Genomic DNA, 27,453 nt, shown 5'->3' with positions numbered 1-27,453 from the left:
CAGCAAAAGTCTTTAAACATGCAGCAATGAATACAAAACATGACAATGTAACGGCCAAAAACAATCTACAGACTCCAAACAAACTGCAAGGATGTGAACTTTTACAAATGTGTTGTTCTCAGTGAGCATTTTGACCTTTGCATCCACAGGGAGAGTGACTTACTCACTGCACTAATGGAAAAAAAGTTTTTATACACCTACATCACAGGTGGAAAAACAGAGTTTTAGGTTCTGTATATTTTTCAGTTTAATAGGCACACAGCAGCATAAATGTTATAATGTTAATATATTTATATGTTTGCTGCAGTAATTTGATCAAGAATCTGGAAAATTAGAAAATGCTGTGCAAAAGGTAAAGTTGAATTTTCAGCAATAACTTTTCAGAAGTTGCTTGTGAGAAAGCGTTTCTTACAGATTTTGATGGGCTAAATCCAAACATGACAGTTAAAAATATCTGATTGGCCTTGGTCTCTCAAATATATTTATACTTATTTTATATTTTACCAATGTACATTTAGATATTTGACTTTTAATCATGAACTGTAAGCTTATATCTTCTCATATTTATAGTTGTTTCATGATAATAATAATAAACTTTCACCTTTCTTCATTATGTAACAGTAGAAATGGTAGATAAAAAACCCGATATGTAACTTTAACATTAATGACAGCCATAGTACGTTTAGCTTATTGTGAAAAAAGATGAAAAACCTTCAAGATATTTTAATATGCTTTAAAATCCTGTAACGTTGTTCTGCAGCATTACAGATTTCCTGGAACAAGCAATGAATCTTCTATCAGATAAGACGTCAGAAGTTTAAAAACAGATACGTCAGGAGATTTCAAATTTGACAATTGCATTTCATACTTGATACAATCCTAAATCACAGGAGCCAAATTTTATGAAAATATTGACAAGTTTAGCATCTGCCATCATTTGGTCTTTCTTTTTATGTTCAGGAGTCAAAATATGTTTTTATTATTTCTGTTTTTAAATGAGAACATTGGGTTTTAGAACTAAACTAGTAACATAGAAAAATAGAGCCAGCCGACAGCTCTAGGCTTTAAAATTGGTAAAATTTGATTAGAATTATTTGGGGTATATTTCATTGATTCATCAAGTCAATGTCACTGTACAGTAAATGTTACCCTACACCAAAGGTGGGTAGAGTAGCCAAAAATTGTACTCAAGTAATAGCGACACTACCTCAACATAGTTTTACTCAAGTAAAAGTAAAAAGTAGCCGTCCACAAAATTACTGAAGAGTAAAAAAGTAGTGAGTAACTGATCATAACATCTGACTTAATCTTTAACAATGAGATAATCAGACAGACAAAAATATAACATTTAGTGCAAATTTTGGTATTTTAAAGTCTGAAAAGGAAAAGAAAATGCTTCATATAAATAACGATTACAAAATAATAAATATCGGCAGGAGAAACACTTTTCCAAATCAATATTAAACTATTATTTAGAGTAGGTATATTACCTATCCCTATAGGTCTATATTTGTTAGGTTATATATGATACTTCTCCAAATTGCACAACAGGCTCAGCAGATAGAAAATAAAACAACAAATCTTACTTTGACATAAACTAAGTTTGTGTCAAAGTAAGATTCATTTTTGTTTTCACTAAAGTTATTCACACCGAGTAGAGTAGCCAGAATATTTTCTCAAGTAAGAGTAGCGATACATCATAATAGTATTACTCAGAAAAAGTACAGTGTAGTTAAACTACTCCTAAAAGTACATTTTTTTTCTAAAAGGTTACTCAAGTAAATGTAACTGAGCAAACTGAATTAGTTACTACCCACCTCTGCCCTACGCTGAACATTACATGAAACACGTGACAGCTAGCATCTAAACTCTATATCAGTTTCCATTCAGAATGATAGTTCTGTAACTTCCTCAGGATGTAAACGTAAAACAAAATCATGTGATGTGCGTTTTGCTGGCTATCTAGTCATAACATTAGACTTTGTGGGGCAAAACATGCAGGAGTCCAGCAGGGAAAATAGTGCTAAAAAAGCATGGTGGCAATTGCTTTATCACATGCCAAACTCATAGTACCACATTAATAATAATAATAACCTGTTTCGGTCAACAGACCATCATTACACAACATGTTATACCATCGTGTTTTGTTGAGTCTTTGTCAACTTTTGCTCAAAACTGTGAGCTGAGAGGGAGAAAAAGTTCAACAGTTCTTTTAAGACTTTTTTCTTCAGTGTCTGTAGGCAGTCACCATTAATGAGGCACAACAGACCTACAAGTGAGAGCAGAACAGAAACACGAAGCTGACATAAATGGGCTCCAAATGAATGTCACTTTTTAAAAATCAATTCAACACCTTTCATAAAAAACCCACTGAACACTGCTTCCTTACAATTTGTTATAATTTAACATCTTTTCTTTGTAGGTTTTACTCCTGTTCTCTCTAGTGGGCAGGAAGTCACAGAGTCACAAATAGAGAGCTAAGAGATGAAAAGTACTATCTGCTCTATGGTACATCAACTTTGCAGAAAAGTTCTGCCTTAGGAAAGCGGATATAAAAGCCCTGCGTAGACTTCAGCCCCAATTAAAGCAACTCACACTAATTTAGAAGGTTGGTCTGAAACGCCTATGCCCAAGTGTTTAATCTCAGACGGTTTATCTCGGAACAAATACAAAAAAATGAGAGAAACTCTGGTCGTTAATTAGGCCTAGTTTTAAGAAAGCTACGAGACACTTTGTAATATTTATTCATGCATAGCAATGAGGTGAAAGGAGTCCAACTGTTTGTTCGCTTCATAAATTTTGTGTCAAAACTTGAGGAGTGCATACTTAAGTGAGAACGTGCGTGTGGTCAGCAGCAGGTCCAGCAGGAAGCTGAAGCTCCTCATTCTTCTTCATTAAGTTTTGACTGCTGAGGGGCCAACGTCTATGCCCCTTTCTCTCTGTGTGTCTGTGTACATCTCTTCATCCCCTGCCCATCTCCAACCCTTCCTCCATAAACACTTATCTCCTCATGGTATCCACTCATCTTCCCCTTCTCGCTTTTTACCTCCTGACAGTCACCTATTTCTCTCCCCATCATCTCCCCAACTTGCCTCATGTCGCCTCCCCGTCCCTCCTCCTTTCTCTCCTTCCCCTCGTCTGTCCAGCTTTACCCCCTTCCCCACCTGCCTCCTTACCTCTATTCTTTAACTGTCCACCTCCTCCTCTTCATCATTTTCTCCTTCTCCCATTTTCTCCCTTCACTTCTTCAATTGCTCACTGTTTGCTATCATGTTTTTTACTTTCCCTCGACTCTACTCATTCTTCTCTACTCTGCTTCCTGTTTATCTGCCCGTCTCTCGCCTCAGTCCTGAACACAAATTCATCTCAGTTTTTTTCTCCCTGAACATTTCTTAGTTTCTTTAGCTGTTTGTTCCACTTAAACCAACTTCCAGCGCCTACATGTCACCATTTAATCTCAGGTTTAACTTCAAACCTTAATGTGTCTTTTCATTTCTCTCTCCTTCTACTCCATCTCTTTCTGTGTCCGATACTTCTCAAGGCCTTTCTGTTTATTTCTCATTGGCCTTTCACATCTAGCCGGCTACAGATCTCTCTGTATCCACAACGTGTATTTTCTCCTTCTTCAGTCCAATTCGCTGTCCTGAGCCTCTTCTTTGTATTTTTCTCCACTTTGTTTGTCTATTTTGTTATCTACCAGCAGAGTGACTGAGCTGCTGTGATCTCTGTACCGGCATGACTCCTGTTCAATCAACAATAAAACTGAAGGTAAAAGAAAAAAGAAATCAATATGAGGTTTTACACTGCTGTGATTCACTGGCTTTGCGAAAGTCGCTGTGCATTCAGATCGGCTACAGATACACATTTATTATCAGCATATCAACATTGTCAGTGTGGACTTTCTTTGAGAATAGACTTATCAAAAGAAGATGAAGCAATTTTCTCTTTCCCCTTATCTTCTGGTGGGCTATCCACCGAGAATCATACCAGCACACAAAGCCGCAGAAACTGCACAGAGTTTCCAGCTCGACAGGCCACGCTGTTGTGAATCACAACAGTGTTCCTTGCTACAAAAATGCTACACCATTTCTCTTTATGTCCACAGGATGCTCCTATTCACTGACTACAACGCAGCCCTGAAATGAAGCCACCCAGATCCCTTTTCATATAAATGAGGGAGGCTGAGTATTGCAAACAATTCTCTGGAACAGTGTCAATTTAAAAAGAAAAATTACATTTTACAATTCACAAATGGTTCATTTACCATCTCATCCATTTTTTTTATAGATGGTCGTGTTATATCACACGTCTTACTGAGAGCAAAGATTAACTGGGCACATTAGAAAAGTGAGTGATGCTGCCGATCCAAGGAAAGCTCCACTTCACACAGACAGGTGTCCCGGCTCTTACCTGCCCACAGTCTCGACTGCTACGACTGTCAGTGATTGCTTAATGGTCTAAGGACCTACTATGGCGTTTTAGATTGAACGATTATAAAACAAACAACAGAAAACAAACAGAAACAAAATAGCATAGAAGGGAATTTAAGGTATTAATTATGGCTCCTTCCTCAAAACAAGGATAATCGGTCTCAGTACGCTGGGTTATTTGGGTGACTCTCCTATGCTGTGATAGCTGATAACTCTGATATCTCATCACCAAGCCCGCCAACTCCCTACTGCACCTCTCCATGGCTGTCAGGGGCAGATGAGTCGTCAACGTGGACAGCTAACAGGCTACACGGGAAAGGCAAGATTCTAAGATGTGACTCTAAAGCACTGGAGAAGAAATGAAATAAAAACTGTGCATTTGTGTATCATTTACCATAACCGCAGCTTTGTGCAAATATCTTGTTGTTATAGCTGTTAAGTTATAAAGGCTGGCTTTACCTTTAACGCAGTTTCTATCTAAGGTACTCAAAGATAAATTCAAATATAACTAAGTTTGGGATACAACGAGCCAGGCCTGTGGATGGTCACACATAGCGCCATATCCTTCATTATATCTGCATCTATATTTTCCCATATTAAGAGCACACTTCCTGGTCCACAAGCCAAACGACTTCAAACACGATGTTGCCTGATATTAGACTGAATCATGAATTCATTGCACTCAATTTGCATGTTCAGAAACTGCTTGTTTAACCAATTTTGATGTGGGAGAGGCTTCAATTCTCTGTAACTACAGAGACCACATGAGCTGTTTAAATCTAACATCTGAACATTTGAAGTTGACAGTGATGGACAAACAGCTTGTTTGTGACCTTTTTCCCAAGATTTTGATTTCACTATTGGTTAACTTCATACACACAGTATCTTAGGGCTGTGCAATATGACCAAAATCTCATATCCCGATATAAGACATCTATCGTCCAGACTAGGGCTGGGCCATATCATATCGTTCACGGTAATACCGGTATAATGTTGGGCAACGATAAGAAAATGAAATATCGCGATAGAATATGGGTAAAACGCACATGCGCACATGGCGGCGACGGAGAATGAGAAGGGCGAAAGCGGATCGTTGAATGAAACGGATGAACCAGAATTGGTTTGTAAAAATGCTGCAACTTCAGTGATGTGGAACTGGTTTGGCTTTCGTCCGTCAGACACACAACAAAGCACTATTTTTGGTAGACCATGCTAGCGGGCCGTCGTTATTATCGTGTTTTTTGGAAAATATGGCACACTTAAAATCAATCCTTTGATTTGTCTGAAAATCGACAGTGCCCCTTATAATCCCGTGTGCCTTATGTTTGAATTCTGGTTGTGTTTACTGACCTCGAAACGATTTTATGTGGTACACGGCGCTTGAAATCTGTCAAATGTTTTAGTACGGCTTTGCTAAGCTACGAAGTCGCACCACTTGATGGATTGTCGGAGCATTACGGCTACCGTAAGCCGGAGCCTCGCGGAGTGATACGTACTGTGCTTCAAAATAATATTACCGTATTGTGTGTGTATAACCTCTTTTTAAGTTTTGTGGATATTATACATGGTTATGCTGAGGATATGTCGGCCAATTTCCACTGGAAATGCCTTTTGGTTAAACTGTCAGCGAGGAATTTGCATTTGAACTGTTAAATGTTTATATAACTTTAATGCACATAAAAAAAACAGCTGCTTGTTTAAGTGAAAATACATTGATGGGTTTTTTTGCACTAATAAAGTTGTGTATTGTAAAGTATTTTGTCTAGTGTCAATTATATCGTCAGTTATATCGTTATCGCAAATTTTCAAATGTATATCGTGATAAAATATTTTTGGTGATATCGCCCTGCTCTAGTACAGACATTGATATATATCACAAATATTTTACATTTTCTGTAAATTCTGTGAGGCTTGGGCAACTCGACTTGTGTGCAGTGTTTTCAGCTGGGCGTCGTGTACCTGGAGTCGAGTGTGACATAAGTTGAAACGGCCGCAATTTTCTTTGTGAGTATTTATTACACGGCGTGCTGCGGGGAAAAGCCTGTTTCTAAGGTTCATTATTTTAGCCCCTGACGGCTCTTTTTAGCTTCTCGTCAGTAAACACTTTGCATACTATGTCACATGATTCAGTTTATTTTGAAAAATCTGCACAGAATCTTCATCTTTATTTTGAAAAGTTTATGTGGAAAATAAAGAAGCGGACGGCGGAGCCATGTGATGGTTTTATCGTCATTGTTGCTAACGACAATGCATAAAAGCCGTCGCTTGTCCAGCCGTAGTGTGGTTATATTAAATATAAGAGAAAGAGAGAACTTTAAGAAATTATACAGTGACCATCAAAACGATGAAAAAATATTGCTGTAAACAGTTTATTTTGTGACAAAACGAAACAAACGATAGCGTGATATGAAATGATAGATGTTTTCATATCGTCATCTGATATATATCGTTATATTGAACAGCCCTACAGTATCTAGTATAATACTTATGCTTCTGTGAAATATGTTTCGTATGACACAAACTTAGCAAAGATCTAAAGTGGCACATTATTTAGATGGTTCAGATTAAAGGACTCTTTCATGTGTATTTTCCATCTTTTGGTACATTTTCAGTCTGTTCTGTTTCTCTGCTCAGATATTCCAAATGACTTTTACAAATCTCTTTAGTAGCACTCTCTCATGTCTGTCTCGTTTCTTGCCTTTCACTCCTCTCTCCACGGTGAGCGTGAGTGTCTGACATTGATCAAAAGCAGGCTGTCTCTTAGATTGAGGCTAAATGACTTGAGAATCCCACCAGCCACACAGACAGCATGTGTGTGTGTGTGTTGTGTATGTATTCACATCTGAGAGTGCTGATAAATGACTAGAGAATCCCACAGAGTGTCTGGACAGTGTGTAAGCGTTACATGTAGTAGTGCCCACATCAGGCACAGCCTCCCAGAGGATAATGACTAGAGGTTGTCTGCACCGTCTCTGTGGGATCCTCCGCTCATTTGTCATCAAACACACAAACACGTGCACACGGGTACACATAAAGATGGAAGCATAACCCAGCAGGAAGACGTCTGCGATATGCATGTCTGTCTACTGACCTGCTGTGGCACTGATCAAAACACATCACAGTCACCTCTGCTGAGAGACAAAAAAGGAACAGGACCAATTTTGTCCCAATTAAGTCCTCTTTCACTCACTTAAAAGCTCAGGAATGAAAAGTCACCATGTGTTTCTCTCCCCTCTGGAGACGTCCTTATTTCCTATCATTATTAAATAACTAACCAGCTGTAGTGTAATCTCTCTTGCATGGTCCAGTCCACTGCAAAATTTTGAAAGGATTAAAACTTTGATTCACAAAACAGAAGACATTACTCATCAGCTCTGCTTATAAGCAAGATGAAATACATTTATGAATTTTCCCCAGGTTCTCTGCCTACAAGCCTTCTTAAGATGCAGTCATTTTAAAATACATTAGAAGAGTAATGTTTAGTTTATATCTGTACAAAAGCTTTACATAAGCATATTTTGTACTCTTTTACGCAGTCATAAAAACCCTCATTTGTCACACTATCACAGTAGCTGTTAGCCAAGTGGAAAGTGTTAGCCAAACAGTGTCATTAGCAGCTGACAGATTTTTCGTATTAGCAATGCTTGGTTTTCTAGCACCACTAGAAAACCAAAGTAGGCCTAGCTGATAATTATGCTGCTCAAAGAAATGAAGTGAATGACACAAAGTCAGTTATGCTACAGCCTGAGGCACAAACTAAATGATGGTGACTGTGGGCAACGAACTTGTGATTGAAATGATTTTGATAACAGGAAGCAGGTGTGCGACCAATCGCACTGAGTTGCTGTTTTAAAAGCGTCTTTGGTGCATGAAGACGCAGATAAAACATCAGTGAGATAATCGGTAGGCTATCAGTTTGGGATTGAATGGGACCAGTTTGGAAATTATGTGCAGTCTGTTTGTGATAACACAGTGATTAACTCTATTAGTTCAGCCAGAACCTCATAGATTTGAAACAGAAATTCTAAAAAGGTCATACTTGCTGCAGGACAGCACTTGAACTGCTAAATGACAGAGGCGCTCGGCAATACCGCTTTTATCTAGAATACAACCATATGGCAAAGAGTTTAGCCGAGTCCCAAAGAAACCTGCTGAAAATGGGTTGCACTCATCGGTGGTTACGTACTCAGAGGGACTGCAACATGTTGGTAATCTGTCTGCATTTTTATATTAGAATGCAATTACTAACAAACCTTCATATGGAGTTTATAACCAAACTCCACGAACAAGAAACAAATGGCTGTCAAACTTTAGCAGGTAAAATGGTTTCACAATGGTCTTAACAACAGGACAGACTGATACTCTGTAAGTTAAAAGCTCTTCTAAGCAATCAACTTTGAAAACTATCCATGTGGTTCTGCTAATTGTTGTCTCACTAGCACTTGGCGAGTTTACTGTGTCACTGCTACTGCACTGGGAAAAAGTTATCAGCGATAACCAAACTAACTGTGACAGCTTTTAAAGACACAAAACGGAGGAAGAACTTTATAAACTTCCAAATTGACAGGGTGAAAGTCAGGGAGATGCCTCGGGGGCCAATATATTATTATGCTCTGCTGTAGTCTTTAAAGACTGTCTTCAAAGAGTCTTCCTTCACTCCTTGTTATCTCACACCAGCTAATATATGGAGGAAAGTCTCCCACTCTCTGTCACGCACACGCACACACACACACACACACACACACACACACACACACACCAATCCTAGTAAGCAACGAATATAAGAACATAAACATTGCTGCATATTTAAAAATGTGAATTTATGACTGCATGCTGTCATACACGACATAAACAGAAGTTCAGACGCTGCTGAACGAGCACACGAGTGCATGTATCCATGCACACAATACAGCAGTACAACAGCAGAGGTATCAATGTTCAGCAAGCTGATTATCACACGTTGTATTACTGTGTTCCAGGGTAAGCCTCACTGCCCCTGAGCAATACAGAGGAGATGTGAGCAGAGACCAGCATGAGATAGTAATACGCTGCTCGAGTGCATAATGAGCAGCTGTACCTTCAAATGCTTCTACCGTACAAACTTTGCGAGTAGCCCGTCCTGCAGCTTCCTCCTCACATTTTCTCTCTAGCGTTCTGTCAACTTGTAGCTGCTGCAGAAATGTACACAGGACTTTTCGATGCTGTTAAATAAAACAGCAGTAGGTTGAACTCAATATTAGGCGGTGCCAAAAAGTGAAGTATAAAGGTTCAATTTTTCTAAGTGAATGTATATCTGAGTTTTCCATTGTGGATAAAAATATAAGGGAATGAGAGAGATAAAAAGAGTGAAGATTCAGTAACTAGTAGATAACCCAAGCCAAATCATCAGAGACAGACTGATGATTCATCTCAGGAGCCTACAGAAGTAAAAGGAAAAAAATGGTATAAGGAATCCAGCCTGTAAAAAAATCCTTTATTAGCACCAAAACAAAGAAAAACTAAGAGCTCAGAAAATGAGCCAGGCAGAAATGAAACTGACTTACTGGAGGTAAAGTAACTCCAACTAACTGGAAGTTAGATCAAATTTAAAAAGCTTTATATGCCTCTCTTATTTCTTTCCAATTGCAAATGTATTCTGTGATATTTAATCATCAATTAACTTTGTTAGTAACCTTTAAACTGCCTTTTGATGCTCCAGCATCTTTTTATATTTATCTTCAAAAACCTGCACAGCTCAGTGTAATGTAATTCAGTCAAATCACTGCTTTTCTATGTGTGAGGCTGAACGGCAGTGAAACACGAGGAATTTTAAAAGTTACTTTAAAAATGATTTGACACTAAAGATGAAGGACAAATCTGGCTGCAATGCCTGATCACATAAACTACATCCTCTGGTGGAAAAAAGAGAGCTTAAAAACATGATAAATAAAATAATCATTAAAAAAGCCTATAAAATCTATCCTCACTACTATATAATCTTATTTACACAGTCAGACAGTGTCTACAGAGTGGGTGGTTTGGCTTCATACCCTCCTAAAATTCTGCAGACGTTATTGCTGCATCAACTGGGTGATGCTCTCTTGTTGACTTAAAATCAGACCAGCTACTTCATTAAGTCTTCTTCAGTTCCAAAGAACATATAAGAATGTTAATATGCATGCTTTCAATAAAAATATCAGATTTAAAAGATCCCCAAATACACTAAAAGGTCAGTTTATTAAGTACACCAGTTCAATTGCTTGTTTACACAGATATCTGCTCAGCCAATTGCATGGTAGCAACTCACTGCATGCTTTAGGCATGTCAAGATAACCTGGTGAAGTTCAGACCAAGTGTCAGAAAAGGGAAGAAAGGTGATTTAAGTAACTTTGAATGTGGCATGATTGTTGGTGCCAGACAAGCTGGTCTAAGTATTTCAGAAACTGCTGATCTGCTGGGATGTTCAACCACCTCTCGGGTTTACAGAGAATGGACTGAAAAATAGAAAATATCCATCAATATGCCTCGTTGATGTCAGAGGTCAGAGGACAATGGCCAGACTTCTTCAAGCTCATAGGAAGTCAACAGCAACTCATAAATTGGGCAATAGAAAAATGCTGTTTGGTCTGATGAGTCTCCTACTTCTGTTACAGCATTTGGATGGCAGGGTCAGAACAACAATAAAGCATGGCTCCATCCTCTCTTGTGGTCAAAGGAGCTTGCAAAGAAAAGCGTCTGGACTTCTTTAAGTTGCTTGAAGACGTTTCACCTCTCATCCGAGAAGCTTCTTCAGTTCTAAGGTCCTTTTGTCCCTCTGTGGGGGGGAAACTCTCACTAGGTTTAAATCTGGGACTCCCCACCATTTGACCTTAGAACTGAAGAATCTTTTCGGATGAGAAGTGAAACGTCTTCAAGCAACTTAAAGAAGTCCAGACGCTTTTCTTTGCAAGCTCCTTTGACTACGATGACCTGGATGACTGAGAACCTTCACAGACATCCTCTCTTGTGCCAAAGATTCAAGCTCTTGCTGGGGATAATAGTGTGGGCAATATATTCTAGGCAAAATCAAGCCCCTTGACTGAGTAATTAACTGACTAATAGACTGAGTATCTTTTAATCACCTCAGCCTACCTGAGTATTATCGTTGACCATGTTCATGAATTTATGACCAGAGTGTATCCGTCTTCCGGTACTAGTAAATTGCACCTAATAAAGTGACCTGTTAATGTATATCCCTTTTTAACAAGTTACTATACCTCTCAACTGTCCCCAAACTGCATCTCAAAACACTGCACAGATCATTTTGTCTACAAAGTGTTCACCGCACTTTCAGGTGAAGGTCTGAGAGTGTCAGAGAGAAGTAGCGTCAGTGGGGTTTCTGCTGTTAATTTAGTTAATGGCAAGGCAGCTAATCAGACGTGAAGAAGGCACTCTGCTGTTTCGAACCTTTGTATGAGCAATTATGTTACATGGAAATATGGCTTAAAAACCCCCCAAAACAAACAAAAACAAACACACGCCTCAGTGACAATGCTTGAAATTTAGCACTAAGCGCCACTGTCTGACAAAAAAATTGCTATTAAGGCAACGTATAGTTAAGGGGCTGTGTTTGTGTCACTCTTTTATACATTGTTTTTTGACAGAACACATCAGAGCATCTTTATTAGCGGTGCAATTTTGTCACAGTTCTGGCCTCTGCACAGAAAAATCAAAGTTAACGATAAAATCAGCCACATAAACCAGGCAAACTCTAAGGGTCCTTCTATTGTTGCAGGGACACCATCATCAAGTATTCCCCTGCACTTCCTTTGATGACAGGAGTGCATTAAAGTGTTAGGTTGGATTATTTGAAGGCTATACAGACAGTCCTTTTATACTGGGAACTGAAGCCTGAAGTCTCATTAAAGCCACCAGACTCTGTTGACAAAAACAGTAATTTTCCCCTCGCAGAAAACGGGACATGCTCAATCTGTTCGTTTGTTTGTGGTATTGTGTGACTTTGGTGTTTTTGATTAAACGTGTTAAACTACCTAAGTCACTCAGCGGTACTCCTGCAAGTTCAAATTGCTGTTTTGGAAACTGGCTTCAGCTTCCTGTCCTCAAAGGCTGTCTAACAGCAAAAGAATGGAAATATTTTAAATATCACATATGCTTAAATCAAGGTGGCTTTCAGTGATGTCCCAGTCCTAAAGTATGCACTGCTCAGCTTCCATGCATTACCCCAGGCTGCTTCTCCAAACCAGGTTGTGCCGATCCCATCTACTGCAGGTAATAAATCAACTATTGAAAAGTAGCTCGTATAGCCCAACTTAAAAAAATAAATAAATAAAAATCTTAGAAAAACCTGAAGCGACTATTAAAGAAGAACTTAGCAGTGAGGGGGCGGGATTACACATTTTTTTAAGGTGAATGACTATTAGTTATTGTAATCTCTCCTACTCTCCTACTACTTCATAAAAATGAATAAATCCTTATAAACAATCTAAATGCATTTTCAAAATAAAAGCACTTTTACTTTAGATTATTTTGCATCTGTAGAGGAACCAAAGTGCAAAAACGATAGGTGAAGGCTATAGGTGGAGTCCTCATAACATGTAAAAATAAATCTCAAATCTTTCTGTTTTCAGCGTTACATTCATGACACATTAACACTTTGCACCATCCCTGACACTTTTTTATTATATCTTTGCAGATTGAAAAAGCTCTCACCTTTTTTGCAGCATTGATACACTGCATGTATTCTTTGGCCAGGTCAGAACACTTTAAGGTCTGGTCTTTGTTGTCCCTGTAACAGGATAAAATCTGAGCCTGCAGGCCAGCACACACTGCCTCTGTGTTGCGAGGCCTGCAAAAGACAAGAAACAAGAGAGACGGAGTGAAAAAACTGTCATTTTTGTACCTCTGTTTCTTACTGCTAGTGTAAATTAGGCTTTCAAATAAAATAAAAAAAAAGAAGAAGAAGTAAACTCATCACACTATTCATTCAGATTCTTACATCTTCTGTAAATCAACGTTTCATTCATCAGTTTAGCTTTGATTAGTTGATGACATAGTATCAGTGTAACATGAATTCAGGTAGGTCAGCTGCTCAGAAAAAGAGAAAAATGCTGGATCACAACTGAAACAAAAAACAACTTAAAAAAAAAAAAAATCAATACTCTAGCTGTCAGTCTCACATTCATGACTGACTTAGAGGGAAGAAAAGCTGCAAGAAAAAGCATCTAAAATGCATTTACAATCTATGAAAGTTTACAAGTATCCAAGAGAGCTGTCTATTGCTGTTTTGGTGGCAGCACGGCTATTTTCAGCAGAAAAGCTCCAAAAACCTGTTATTCACCAACTCTCCAGCAGCACACTCACAGACAGACACTAGCCTGTAAACAAAGGAAGGCAAAAAGCAGAAGCTTGCACAGACAGACAAGACAGAGTCAACTAGAGTGACTAAACAAAACAACTTCATCAGCTCACTTTGTTCATGGAATTCATTCATTGAAACATTTCAGAAATGTGGTTTTTTGATTACAGTTTTAAATACTGACACAAAGAGCCTTTTTGGAGAACATTACATTCAAAATGTGGTATGCACATCATAGTCTGGCATCAAAACATATGCTGTGTGAAATTTTGTCATAATTGCTTAATGAGAATTTCCTAGTTATGGTCAAAACTGTGTTTCGGGAGGTCGCAGTGATTTTGTGCTTAGATCACAAAATTATAATCAGGAGTCAAAGGAAACATTTGTACCAGACAAATAAAAAAGGGCCTCCAAGTACTCTTGGGGACCTTATTTAAAAAGCTTTTATTAGCAAAGTGCATTTCTAAATGCTGAAATTATTCTTTTAAACAACAGCAAGCTGTCCGAAGAACTTTGTCTGAACTTTTCCATTAGACAAATCCCTGTAAAGATAAAGGTCATCTACAAAGCATCCTGGCACCCTTAAAGAGATCATTGATGATGAATAACTGTTAATAGAGGGGAAGAGGATCTTTAAGACTGCTACCAGTTTCTGAAGCAGCAGAGAACGAGCAGGAAAACTAAGTGACAGTAAACTAATGAAACACTGCAGGTTAGATCACTCAGGCTTTGTGATCAGTCTCATTAGAGATGTGCTCACTTCCTGATGTAGCAGCAGAAACAAGAAGCCCTCCGAGTATTTACTTTAAAGGCAACGGTGTTGTACTTTGTATATAAACGTTATGTAAGAGTAGGTCATGGATAATAGGCACTGAATTGTAAATAACTGGACATGAAGCTAATAAGTTAATACTTTCTTTAAAGATATAATATATTTGGGGGACAACTTTAAAGAAAGGTATCCTTAAATGTAAAAGCGAGGTCAGAGGTCAAGTGTGACATGTTATTTTAAATATTTATATTATACTTTCTGTATGTTGAAAATAAAGTTTCCAAGTTACGCATCTTTTCGTCAAATTTAGGCCGATAAATCATTAAGATGACATTGAAGCCGTTAGTGAAGGTGAGCCAAATTTTAATGAATTGTTAACATGAGCCCACTCTACACCCTCGCAAAGCTATTGTGTTTACAGACAGAATGACAACACGCACATATGCAAACACTACCAAAAACATAACCTTCTTGGTAGCAGTAACAAAAATGATCACATCACTGACATATTTGGTGAAAAGTGGGGAAATGCACCAGTGCAGCAGCGAGGACTCTGGTCTATCACAAACTTCCATCTGCAGAAGGATCCCACAAGCAATTAGAAGCTTTCATATTCTCTTCTTATTTCCTCTGAATGTGGAGGAGAGAACAGGACTGAGCAGTCTTAACAACATTAGCTGCACTGAAAGCTGGCTGGACACGCCAAAAAAATTTTTTTTTCCCGTGAAGGGTGATTAAATCAAGTTCAAGTTCAAATTTGCCACATGCAGTGGCAGGTTGCCCTGCAGTGGAATGAACCCGCCCCCCGACCTTACACACACAACAATCAGGGAAGCTTTATCATTTTTTAGGGACTCATCTCGTAAAGCTGATCAACTATGGTTACACCATTAACAATTAAGACCGCATGAAGTTAGCAGTGTGTCCAACTTTAATCTCAGTTGTGTTATAGGAGGTTTAAAAAATAAACTCACTCTTTAAATTGGGACGTTTACATCTTACCCACTTCATAAACTGATGTGAATCAAACAGCTTTGCAGCAGCTGTTTTGTTGTACTGGACCTTTTGCATGACAGACACTGAAAGGATGGAGGATGAGAAATAACTGTACTATGCAAATCACAAATATGCCATTTCCTCACTTAGAGGGGGGGAAAGCAGTTGATGGTGCTTTCAGTGCTCCGGCACAACTACACTTTCCACGGCTTTCTCGTTGCTTTAGAAGTTCTTAAGTCTTCTTAAAAGTACTTCTCCCGACTCTCCACAGTTTTTCACCTTAGGCCTAAAATACTTTATAAACATCTTTACCAATTTCAATTGTGTCACCTGTCTATACCTGTAACAATACCAAACAACAAACTGTGTTGTTTAATTTTGAACACTTGTTTTACAGCTGTGTTCAAGTTCAAGTTCTGGGTTAAAGCTGTCTTTTTAATTTTATTTTGTCTCAGATCAGAACAAAAGAAACTCTTTTAAGAAAAAGTAGAAAAAAATGGGAGTGAAGATAAAAAACAATTCACACCTAGACGTGCCAACCTGTTTGAACAACCTATGGGGTGTATAGTACGTGCTTCACTGTGAATCGTACAATTAGCGCTAAATCGTACTTAATTGAGTGGGCAGGATCATTCTGATCAAATACAGCAGAAAAGTGTGCTTTGAGAGATTGAATTAGCCGTGTTTAATTTGATATGTGGGCTGTATTATAATTTGTCTTTACCTGTCTATCTGTGTGATTGTTAACTACGACAGGCTTGCTGCCTGGGCGCCTCGCGGTAATGGATTCTGACTGATTGAAGCAGAGACAAGAGAGTTATGTACACCCACGCAGGTATAGACTGGCACGTGCGCACACGTCTGCTGTAAACATCAAAGGGCGCCGTGCATGCACGCGCTTCGCTACATGCCAACACGTCGATCTCCGCACTGTGTCCCTGCTCGCTTTCTCCACGAGGAGCGTTTAACACCGGATTTAATTGAAAGCCAAATTAAAGACTCTTTTAGACTTTGACTCATGAAGAGAAGCTGACCCCATCGTTTCAATTACAGCATATCCATATCCACGCAAACACTTTATCATCAGGAAAAATATCATGGATGCGGCAACGGAGTTTATCTGAGCGCAGGTGATCGAGGTTAAAGAGGAAAACGAACAGAGATGAAGAGGAAAAAACAGAAAGTGAGATAGAATGATGGATGGAATGAAGCATCAATTGGCTCTCTTTTAGAAGCCCATTTGAAGAAGATGACAGCCTATCAGATTACTCGGTTCCCCCCAAACAACCTCCAATGGTTTATATCTCCTGATTAATCGCTCTTCTTCCACTTTTCGCCTTCCCTCCAACTCTGTCTTCTTTCTTACTTTTTTCTCTCCCTCGCCCGCCCTCCTCCTCTTTTTTTTTCTTTTTGGTCCCACCATTAACAACACAGAGAGTACAACACCAAAGTGTGCCATCTTTATCTCCCCCTCCGTTTGAGGCCGCCAAAGATAAGGAACTCTCCTTTAATTTGAAATAAATGGCCTTCATCAGGGAAGCCAAAGCCTCCTGATAGCGCTACGTGGTTTATTAAAGGCGCTTGAAGCAGAAAATTGGTTCAGCTGCAGCAAAAGCTAAAGCTCTGTCCACATGCTACACCAAATTGAAGGTGAGGTCTTAAATCAACAATATTAACTGAGCCGCTTACGAAAATAAATAAATAAGAGGAGGAGAGTGAGCGGGGTGGGGAGTGGTGGGACTTCTTTCTTCTTCTTCTTCTTTTTTTTTTTAGCTGGAATGAGGTAAAGTGGCATCTCTGACAGCCCGCTGAGCCATGTATGGGGTTGTTGTTGTTCATTTTCGTGTGTGCGTGCTGCAGAAGCACTCTAAATGCGAGTGGAAATAGCAATTTTTACATTTTTTTGGAGGTGGTGGTGTGGTGGGGTACTCCACGCATCTGTGAGCAGTAAATATAACAAAACATAAACAGTAAGATTAGTCGCTTAATTAATGGTGCTGCCCATTATTTTTAATCTCCGGCAGCGAAGGCGGAGGCGGGCAGAACACAGAGGCCTCAGACTTCTGGACCACGCAGCTTACCAAGACAAAGAGAGGGAGAGAAATGAAAGGGTGAGAAATTGGAAAACGGAAGAGACACGAAAACACACCAGTGACTACAAAAGCCTCCGGGAAAGCTACGAGACTGATAAGGAAGATGCTTTTATCACCTCGAAACCGCGCTTCTCTCAGAGTTAAGAGTGATGTTTTTGTGTTTTTCCTTAATGGCTTTGGCTATACATATGAGGCACTGTTTGTCCTATACACCATTTTATTTCTATCCTGTCAACTACAAAGGGCTGGTATCTCTAATGTGTTTCAGGCAAGTAATTAGAAAATCGTGTTAACATCTCATACAAATAAGCACCCGAGGAGAGAGAAAAAAAACAAAAGCGGAGAGAATCAAATGCTGTGACGTAGTGTAGGAAGTCTGGAATACCTCGTGTGTGAGCAGACACATTGCTTTGTTATTCCAGTAATAGCCTCCAACTACAATCATGCTCTTAACATGAGCTATATTTCAGAATTAAATTACAATAAATGCATTTTTTAAATTAATTGGAATAAAGGCTGCTTTATTTGACAGCATCACAGGCACTGACCTGGAGGTTTTGTCAGCTATTTTTGTATATAGTGCTAAAAAAATCATAATAATTTATGTAAACAAAAGAAAATCCAAACAATGCTATAATGTTGCTATAATTTGATTTTTTTCTTATTAGAAAAAATCAAACTTTACTTCTCATTGTGGCAGTGGTATGCGATGTGATGTCACAAAAAACCATTAAAAATAATGTCTTTGTCACATGAATAACAATGTTTTGCTCTCTTTTCTTTCCATAAATTTAAAAACAAGGCAGGGTTTGTTTTAGGGCACTGCAACCATGTGATAGACAACTTGTGCAGTCCTGCTTTTTCCTGTCAGGCTCCGTAAACCAATCAAAATACCAAGGTGGTGATGGTGTGATGAAATGTTGTGAAAAAGACAAAAACGTATGGAGCCAAACGCAGCACTCTCAAGATGTAAATAAACTTGAAAAAACCTTTAATGTTTCTTGGTCCAGGAAACTCACAAAGCCCAATTTTTAAAAGCTAACAGGGCACCAAGCCAAGGAATCCAAACTTCCAGAACATACCTGAGGAAAAAAAGGCGAGGCAGAGGAACGCATGCAAGCAAAAACGCAACACAGGACAAAGGAAGACTGGCAAAATATACAAGAGCTAATGAGGGAAGAGGAGACAGGTGGGGAACAAAGCTTAAGATAATTAACATAACGAGACGGTGGGAGGGAGGGTGAAAATCACACATGCACAGGGAACAACAGTTACCAACATAAAAGATCTAAACAAGCTTGACGCAGGAGAAGACAAAAGAGAAGAGAGGGATGAGACTGATGGAAGGAACAGAATGGAAACACAAAAGGGGAAATAACTATAAACCTGAAGTCATCACTGACTTAATGTAAGACTATTAGCAAGACTAAAAAATAAACCATAGAGAATATATACAAACTTAAGATAAACAAGATGTGTAAACCCAAGTAAAAAAAACCAAAACAAAACAGAAACTCTATTAATAGTAAAATAAATACTGACCAAAATTCTAAAAGAAAGAAAAACTGAAACATAAATCAAAAAGCATAATGAACTCAAAACCTCAAACTCCTGGGTCCAACAGCAAACGGTGAAAAAGCAAAACAAGTCCATAAATTAACGGCCGATCTAATACAGTGGGGCAAAAAAGTATTTAGTCAGCCACCGATTGTGCAAGTTCCCCCACTTAAAATGATGACAGAGGTCAGTAATTTGCACCAGAGGTACACTTCAACTGTGAGAGACAGAATGTGAAAAAAAAAATCCATGAATCCACATGGTAGGATTTGTAAAGAATTTCTTCGTAAATTAGGGTGGAAAATAAGTATTTGGTCACCTCAAACAAGGAAAATCTCTGGCTCTCACAGACCTGTAACGTCTTCTGTAAGAAGCTTTTCTGTCCCCCACTCGTTACCTGTATGAATGGCACCTGTTTGAACTCATCATCTGTATAAAAGACACCTGTCCACAGCCTCAAACAGTCAGACTCCAAACTCCGCCATGGCCAAGACCAAAGAGCTTTCAAAGGACACCAGGAAAAGTATTGTAGACCTGCACCAGACTGGGAAGAGTGAATCTACAATAGGCAAGCAGCTTGGTGTGAAAAAATCAACTGTGGGAGCAATCATCAGAAAATGGAAGACATACAAGACCACTGATAATCTCCCTCGATCTGGGGCTCCACGCAAGATCTCATCCCGTGGGGTCAAAATGATCATGAGAACGGTGAGCAAAGATCCCAGAACCACACGAGGGGACCTGGTGAATGACCTGCAGAGAGCTGGGACCAAAGTAACAAAGGTCACCATCAGTAACACACTACAACGGCAGGGAATCAAATCCCGCAGTGCCAGACGTGTTCCGCTGCTGAAGCCAGTGCATGTCCAGGCCCGTCTGAAGTTTGCCAGAGAGCACATGGATGATACAGCAGAGGATTGGGAGAATGTCATGTGGTCAGATGAAACCAAAGTAGAACTTTTTGGTATAAACTCAACTCGTCGTGTTTGGAGGAAGAAGAATACTGAGTTGCATCCCAAGAACACCATACCTACTGTGAAGCATGGGGGTGGAAACATCATGCTATGGGGCTGTTTTTCTGCCAAGGGGACAGGACGACTGATCCGTGTTAAGGACAGAATGAATGGGGCCATGTATCGTGAGATTTTGAGCCAAAACCTCCTTCCATCAGTGAGAACTTTGAAGATGAAACGAGGCTGGGTCTTCCAACATGACAATGATCCAAAACACACCGCCCGGGCAACAAAGGAGTGGCTCCGTAAGAAGCATTTGAAAGTCCTGGAGTGGCCTAGCCAGTCTCCAGACCTCAACCCCATAGAAAATCTGTGGCGGGAGTTGAAGGTCCGTGTTGCTCGGCGACAGCCCCAAAACATCACTGCTCTCGAGAAGATCTGCATGGAGGAATGGGCCAAAATACCAGCTACTGTGTGTGCAAACCTGGTAAAGACCTATAGTAAACGTTTGACCTCTGTTATTGCCAACAAAGGTTATGTTACAAAGTATTGAGTTGTATTTTTGTTATTGACCAAATACTTATTTTCCACCCTGATTTACGAATAAATTCTTTACAAATCCTACCATGTGGATTCATGGATTTGTTTTTCACATTCTGTCTCTCACAGTTGAAGTGTACCTCTGGTGCAAATTACTGACCTCTGTCATCGTTTTAAGTGGGGGAACTTGCACAATCGGTGGCTGACTAAATACTTTTTTGCCCCACTGTATGTGCGCCTGTAAACAAAGGAGGCAATGTGTTGACCAAGAGCTCTACAGCAGTCTAATCTTAAAAACTAAAGTCTAATTAGCTTTGAACCAGAATCAAAACTCTGTCTCCCAATAAGGGAAACGTGCTAACATCAGAGAAGTTCTCCTATGACAGCAACAACAGAAGGTAAACAAGTTATCAGGTAATGACATTTTGGTACACTGGAGGTTCTGAATCACTCCGACTACTCTTATGTTAGTGGTTTGATTAATACTGATGTGGTGGTGGAAAAAAAGACGATAATAAGAAAAAGAGATAGGGCAGGACAGGTGAAGAGGAAAACAGCTACAGAGAAAGGGTTGCCTCTTATCTCTAGCTTGTAGCTTGTAGGCACCTGCTCCCTGACAGCTTTTCAATTGACTCAGGGCACATATGCTCTTCCCCCCTATCTTGTTTCTCTACACTCCTTCACTCATCCTCTCCCATCTCTCCTATTCCATCACAACCGTAACCCAGAAGAGCGGGTCCACTATATAGTAGTGCTCAGACTTCACTTTAACTTCCGTGTTTGCGAGAGACAAAGGACTCCCTCTCACTTTTGTCAGTCCTTTAACAATGCTGCACACATCATTTCACTTAGCCTTCCACAGTGGCTCTGATGACTGTAATGCAAAAGATTTCCATAAAAATGTATACTGTAAAGAATCCGTCTGTGTCCATCTGGAAAACGTGCATAATAGAAATAAAGATGAATGCTCCCACTCGGGCCCAGCTATCTTCTAGTTTTAAAATAAAAACCATATATTGTGTAATAATTCATTTATGCCTGTTCTTGTTTTTGTAAACTGTCATCCTATTTTTTTAATCACCAATTTTAAGTTGTACTTAAACTAATAAACATCTCATTTTAATACTATTTTGTTGTTTTGTTAAACATTATACTCCAAAGGAAACAGGGCAAAAAATAAATAAACAATCTACTGAACAACATCATTTCTCATTCTTCACTGGAAACGGCAACTTCTCAAATCCATTCATGCACGAATGTGAATCCAGTCTGCTATACCAGAGTGAACTGCACAAATATCCAAAGAAACAAAGATTATAGCTGGGTGTACAGTCATTGCCTGCTTGTTGTGGGACATAGTAGTGAATTTAGTTTTTCGATCACAGGCGGTAAAAAACTGTGGATCTGTGTGAAGGACAAATCTGTTAAAATTCAGACTGCAGCAAAAAAGATTCTGCTATCGGGAAATACTGAAAGTAACAGGTGATATGATTTTCCATTGCAGCTCCATTTCAGCTGCACCCTAACTAATGTCGAAACTAACCAATAATTTGCTGATCACAAATACAGTCTGCAGCAGGCAGCTGCCTAAAGGTTGTTTAAGGTATCTAAGATAGAGAAAACAAGAATATACAAAAAGCTTATATGTAGGGTGCGGATCCATCTGTAGCTGATGCGGAGCCGATTTGTACACCCAATCTTACACCTAATCTTCATAACTTTATTTGACAGCATTTCTATTCAAATTCAGGTTGCTATAAATCTGTTTGCAATCCAGACTTGTATTTGATTGGCTTTTCTCTTACAGCACAGCAACAACTTCAAACTAGGTTGCTTATCTATCTGGACTCAACTCGTCGGCTTTATGACTGAGTGATCTCTGTTGACTGGTACGTTCTGACACATGTTGGAAGAATCTGACAAAGGGTGGCTATTAAGACTAGTTGGACTGCCACTGTAACAGACAGCTGGCCTTGTTAAAACACCTTGGATTATTGACCCGAGTGATCTGATGTGAGTATACAGTATATCTTGCCTGTCTCCATTTCACTCCCATTCGACTACTCTGAAGAGGAGGCCGTTGTCATCACAATGCCTCTTTCACTCCAATTCTACTGCCAATGTGTGAAAAACCTGTCAATTTAGAAGAAGAGTTTTATATTTGCTAAGTGAATATCAGAAACTACATCAATCTCTTTGTTTCAGAACAACAATGTTGTTTATGAAACGTCTACAGCCACAGGACATCGATATGAGACATCATTTATTTAAACATTTATATATTTTTTTGTGGCAGCTGGAAAACAGAGAGGCCACATGTGGTGCACTACTCATAAAACTGAGCTGCTCTGAACTACTGCAGAAATCTGTTTTAGATTGAGAGCCATTGACTGACTCTTCTAACAAGACCCTACCTTAGTTTATCTCTTACTGTCTGTAATCCCACTCTAGGAGAGTAAATAACCTGCCAGCACTTCAGTTTTACGCTTGTGAAACTGATGGCTCTTCAAAGCAAACTGCAAAATTGTGCAACACTGTTAACCAACACGTAGGAACATGAAAAGGGGGAAAGTGGGAGGCTGGGGGCCTCGGGGACGGGTTTGGCAATAATTAACAGCTTATTTTTATAACATTTGCTTATTTTGTGACAATTTGACTGATAAACTACCACACAAGCTTACGTCCTACTACAGATATCAACATCACAGCCCATTTCACCAACTACTGAAACTGTATTTGGACAAAACTTCTAACAGTAAAAGCATAATAGAGGTCTTTCATCAAATGTACGAACCATATATATAGTAATTTGTATCAACATGACATATGTGGTTGCCTGGTTAGTGGAAGGACAGACAACAGCAAGACAGTACATGATAGTTCTCTTTGTGTGTTAGGCGCGGGCAGATAAACTTAAACATCTGGGCTAAACAAACAGTCCTTCACAGGAATCTGCCCAAGGTACCGCAATGTGTTATTAATAAAGGCTGCAGACCTTCTGCCTCTTTCTTTGCCCCTCCCTGGTGTACCATGTACACTGAACTGTCTGACAGATGTCAATGATAACAATGCAATCTGGGGTAATTCCTGTAGCCACGTCTCTGTGAAACACCAGTGCGCTCACAGAAGTAGGCTTTTTTCTCCATCAGTCTCTGTTGTCTGGATCCATCTCTTTATACACACCATGTATCTCCGTGTCAACCCCTGATTTCTGCGGGAATTCCAATTTGTCTGGACTGTCATGAAACAATAGTGGATTGAAAAGTGGAAATAACCTGGTTAAAATACGTATGTACAGACTTGCAAGTGTTGTATGTTTTTCTGATTTACAGTACTTAACAATTGCTGGCTACTTGAACTGTAGGTACCTGTGATAAGTACTAGTAGATGAAATGGTATGCTATAATCAAAATGTGAACTATGCTTGAAAAATCTTTCTCATTACATAAAAATGTCTGAATCTGGTTAAGAAATCTGGAATGCAGTGAACTTCTAGAAAATAAAGGGGAAAAGTAATTTGTAATTGGCAGGCCTGAAGAGTTGGACAAAGAAGGCAAAGCAATGAAAGGCAAGGAATGATAGGAAAGTTACTGAGGCTGCTCTATTATGCTCCATTGAGTTTGACATTTTAGAGTGCTACAGGTTGCAGAATTTCTTACTCTCTTCATCTTCTTTTTCCTTTCTCACACACACACACACACACACAGAGACGCGCGCACAGCATGGTGACACATTGGCCCTGTGCTCTTTGGCTTCCTCAAGCCCCAGAGTGCTGCCAGCCAAAGCCAAGGATTAAACTGTGGATTAAACTGTGGATTAAACACATCCCACACATACCAGCAGGCATAAACACGTGCTTATACAAAGCACAGAATAACACGGACAGTGGAGCTTGGGCGGTTTACGAGTCACCCACATCTTATTTTACAGTAGCTTTGTTCTACTGCTCAGCACTCAGAAACTTCCCTCGGATAGTTTTAAAAACTAAGGTCTGCCTGAAGTTTAATATAAAATATAAAAGACGTTTCTCTCAATTCCACTGTTGGAGGATTTCTGCACAGTCTTCCTATGTCAGTTAAATCAGACAATCGATGGGTATAAAGCAGTACACTAGTACAAATTTTCAATTTTGTGTTAGGGTAAGATTTTCATAAACATTACACAACTGTTGCCTGTTAGTTTCTTTGGGTGCTTTTAAACAATACTGTTTAGTCAAGATAAAGTGAATAAATACATTTTCCTCATTGTTACAGATAATTTATGTGGTCTGAATACAGTATTTGTCCCTTTTTGGGTACAACCACACACACATCAGGTAGATAAAGCACCTGTTCTGACAGAAAAAAAATAACCCACAGTCAGTGTACATGAGCTCCTGCAGTTGATAGCTAGTTCAAGTTGATAGCTTCCAAAATACAAATCGAGCTTGTGCAAAGCCTTCCTGTTGTGTTTACTCACCTCCACTCAACACATATGTAAAGCCAAGGTTAAAAGATTTTGGAACTAACAGCAGATAACCCCCCATAATCTAAAATAACACGGTGAACAATAAGTTCAACAAGATTTAGACAAAACCCCTCCAAGCAAGCTTGTTAAATAATGCAAGGAGCAGGAATAAAAGATTACACAGGTAGGATACAGCCAATTCTTTTATTTCAACCATCTAAGGGAAAGGATGTTTGGATTTGTTTTTTGTTTTTTTTAAAGAGAGATTTGTGAACTATTCTGACAGGCATGTATAACAAACAATTGTCCTTTTTTTTTTTAATTTTTTAATTATTATATAGGTAATAATGCTGTTTTCAGATGGCTGAACAGGGCAGGAAGTTTCCTAATACAGTTCCCAAGTGGACTAATATCCTGGGTCTGAACTGAGCACTGCAGAATATGTTTGTACACCCAAGATGTTCAGTTTTTGAGTTTTGTTAAAGCATCTTCTGTCAGTGAGTTGACCAATGGCTGTCCTGCTTCACGGTGCTCAACGTCCTCATTTAGTTCCCATGTTCTGTGGCCATCAGACCGACTGGGCCCAGTTTCTTTCTGGTCCTGTGTTTGTCACAGTCGCTCCCTGAATTTCTTTGTTTTTTCCTGCTTTGTTAATAAAAATTGCTGTTCAGTGAATCTGAACTTTGAACTACCAGTTAGCTGTACTGAGAGCATTCGGCCTTTAACAGCAAACTCACTTCTGGCTTCTAATGCAAATGGAACCTGAGATGACCCCCCCCCCCCCTTAAAAAAGTGAAAAAAGAAAAACTGATTTCAGCAGCAACAATTAACTACCTTTTCCCAGCTGCGGTTCATTAAAAGTCCACTATGAGAAGTGAAGATGAGGAAATAAGGTATTGTTAGATGCAGCTTAATCAAAGCAGCCAATTAAAACATTTATCACATTTTCAGTTTGCTCTAGGGTAAGAATGCAACTGGTTAAACAATAAGAAAAAAATATTACAATCTATTGCCATTAATTACTCAACTGTGTGCATGGATAAGTGTGAGTCACAGTGTGTATGAGTGTGGGGATGGGTGGGTGTGTGAGGCTCCAGGAATCATATCTCCTCATTTTTGGACTCCAGATAAACGTGTGTCTGTGTGTATTTGCGTGGTTATCTTTGTGAGTTATGACATTTTAACAGGTCTTCATTTTCCGACACCAGAGAGCAGAGAATGAGCCTCGGCCTTAGCGCGAGGGTTTAAATCAGGTCGCGGTTAGGGTAACTGTATAAGATGTGCGGGTGTGCGAGTGCTTGTGCGTCTCACCTGACATTTTCTTCCGTCTTGGAGGCAGCTTGGTGGAACTGTTCTTTGCTTTGTTGATACCTTTCCAAATTCTAAAGACACGCACACCAAAAACAACAATAGGGAAAAAAACAGCATTAGTAAAACGTGTGATTTTGCAGCGTTAATGTGTGTATTTGTGTGCCTTTGTGACTGTAGTATTGTAAGTAGGGCTTATAAAGTGCTGATATATACATCCCTGGGACCGTTCAAGATACCTTTCTGTAACTGTGCCCTCTGATAACTAAGATCTGGCAAATGCAGAAAGAGATGTATAATGTATTATTTAGAAAGTATATGTTTGACTTTAAAAGAAACACTATTAAGCAATATGAAGGACTCGAAAGCTTAGCATGAAGATAAAAGCAAGTGTTTGTGCTAAGCTAAGCCAACAGGCTCAACTATATTATAAGCAGCATATCTGATTTTTTGCTGCACTGCGAGCATAGACAAAACAAACAACTATGTATCACAATTTTCCCAAATTTAAGCTTTGCTATTTCATTAAAATAGCCGCTCTGTTCCTAAGTCATATTAAATTGGTTCTCACTTCAGACTGTGCCCATATCTGACTGAATAATAACATTTCTGATCATCATTTGTCCATCAATGATTTAGGACCCTTTTTTTTCCCCTCAAACCTCATCTTTATAACTTCCCAGATTTTCCTTCCAAGTTCAAACTTAGGAGTCTGACTTCCATTAGATAGCATTACCTTCACATACAGGACCTATTTTTTGTGATTCCAGCCTCTTTAAGCGGAACTAAAGCCTAGCAGTGATGAGCTGCATTACTCATACATTTTTCAAGAAATCGTGATTTCTGATTTCGCAGCTTGCCTGGTGAGTACCAAAACCCAGGCAAGCAGACAGTGGTATTATAACAAAACAAGCAGCTAATCCACAACAACTGCAGCCTCTCCTCTGCTGATCCTCCCAGCTTAGGCCTTCCAGCACCCTGTATCCCCCACAAATATTTACCCAGCAAGCTGTACCAGCTTTGG

The 27,453-nt window shown here is 39.3% G+C and overlaps 1 protein-coding gene across 3 annotated transcripts in view; it reads right to left on the bottom strand.

Annotated features, from left to right (window-relative positions):
- LOC309697337 (MICOS complex subunit mic25a-like) overlaps window positions 1–27,453 on the bottom strand; it is a 75,002-nt gene that overhangs the window by 8,496 nt on the left and 39,053 nt on the right. For all 3 annotated transcript variants that reach the window (XM_082519191.1, XM_082519192.1, XM_082519193.1), the window contains 2 exons: window positions 26,433–26,503; window positions 13,119–13,254 (listed from right to left, as the gene is read on the bottom strand). In XM_082519191.1, the coding sequence (XP_082375317.1) occupies window positions 13,119–13,254; window positions 26,433–26,503 (207 nt within the window). The remainder of the gene's footprint in view (window positions 1–13,118; window positions 13,255–26,432; window positions 26,504–27,453) is intronic.

The sequence above is a fragment of the Aulonocara stuartgranti genome, assembly GCF_965226115.1.
Source record: "Aulonocara stuartgranti genome assembly, chromosome: 20".
Lineage (NCBI taxonomy): Eukaryota > Metazoa > Chordata > Actinopteri > Cichliformes > Cichlidae > Aulonocara > Aulonocara stuartgranti.
Note: the sequence above shows the minus strand (reverse complement) of the source record. Positions and strands in the feature narration are given on the sequence as shown.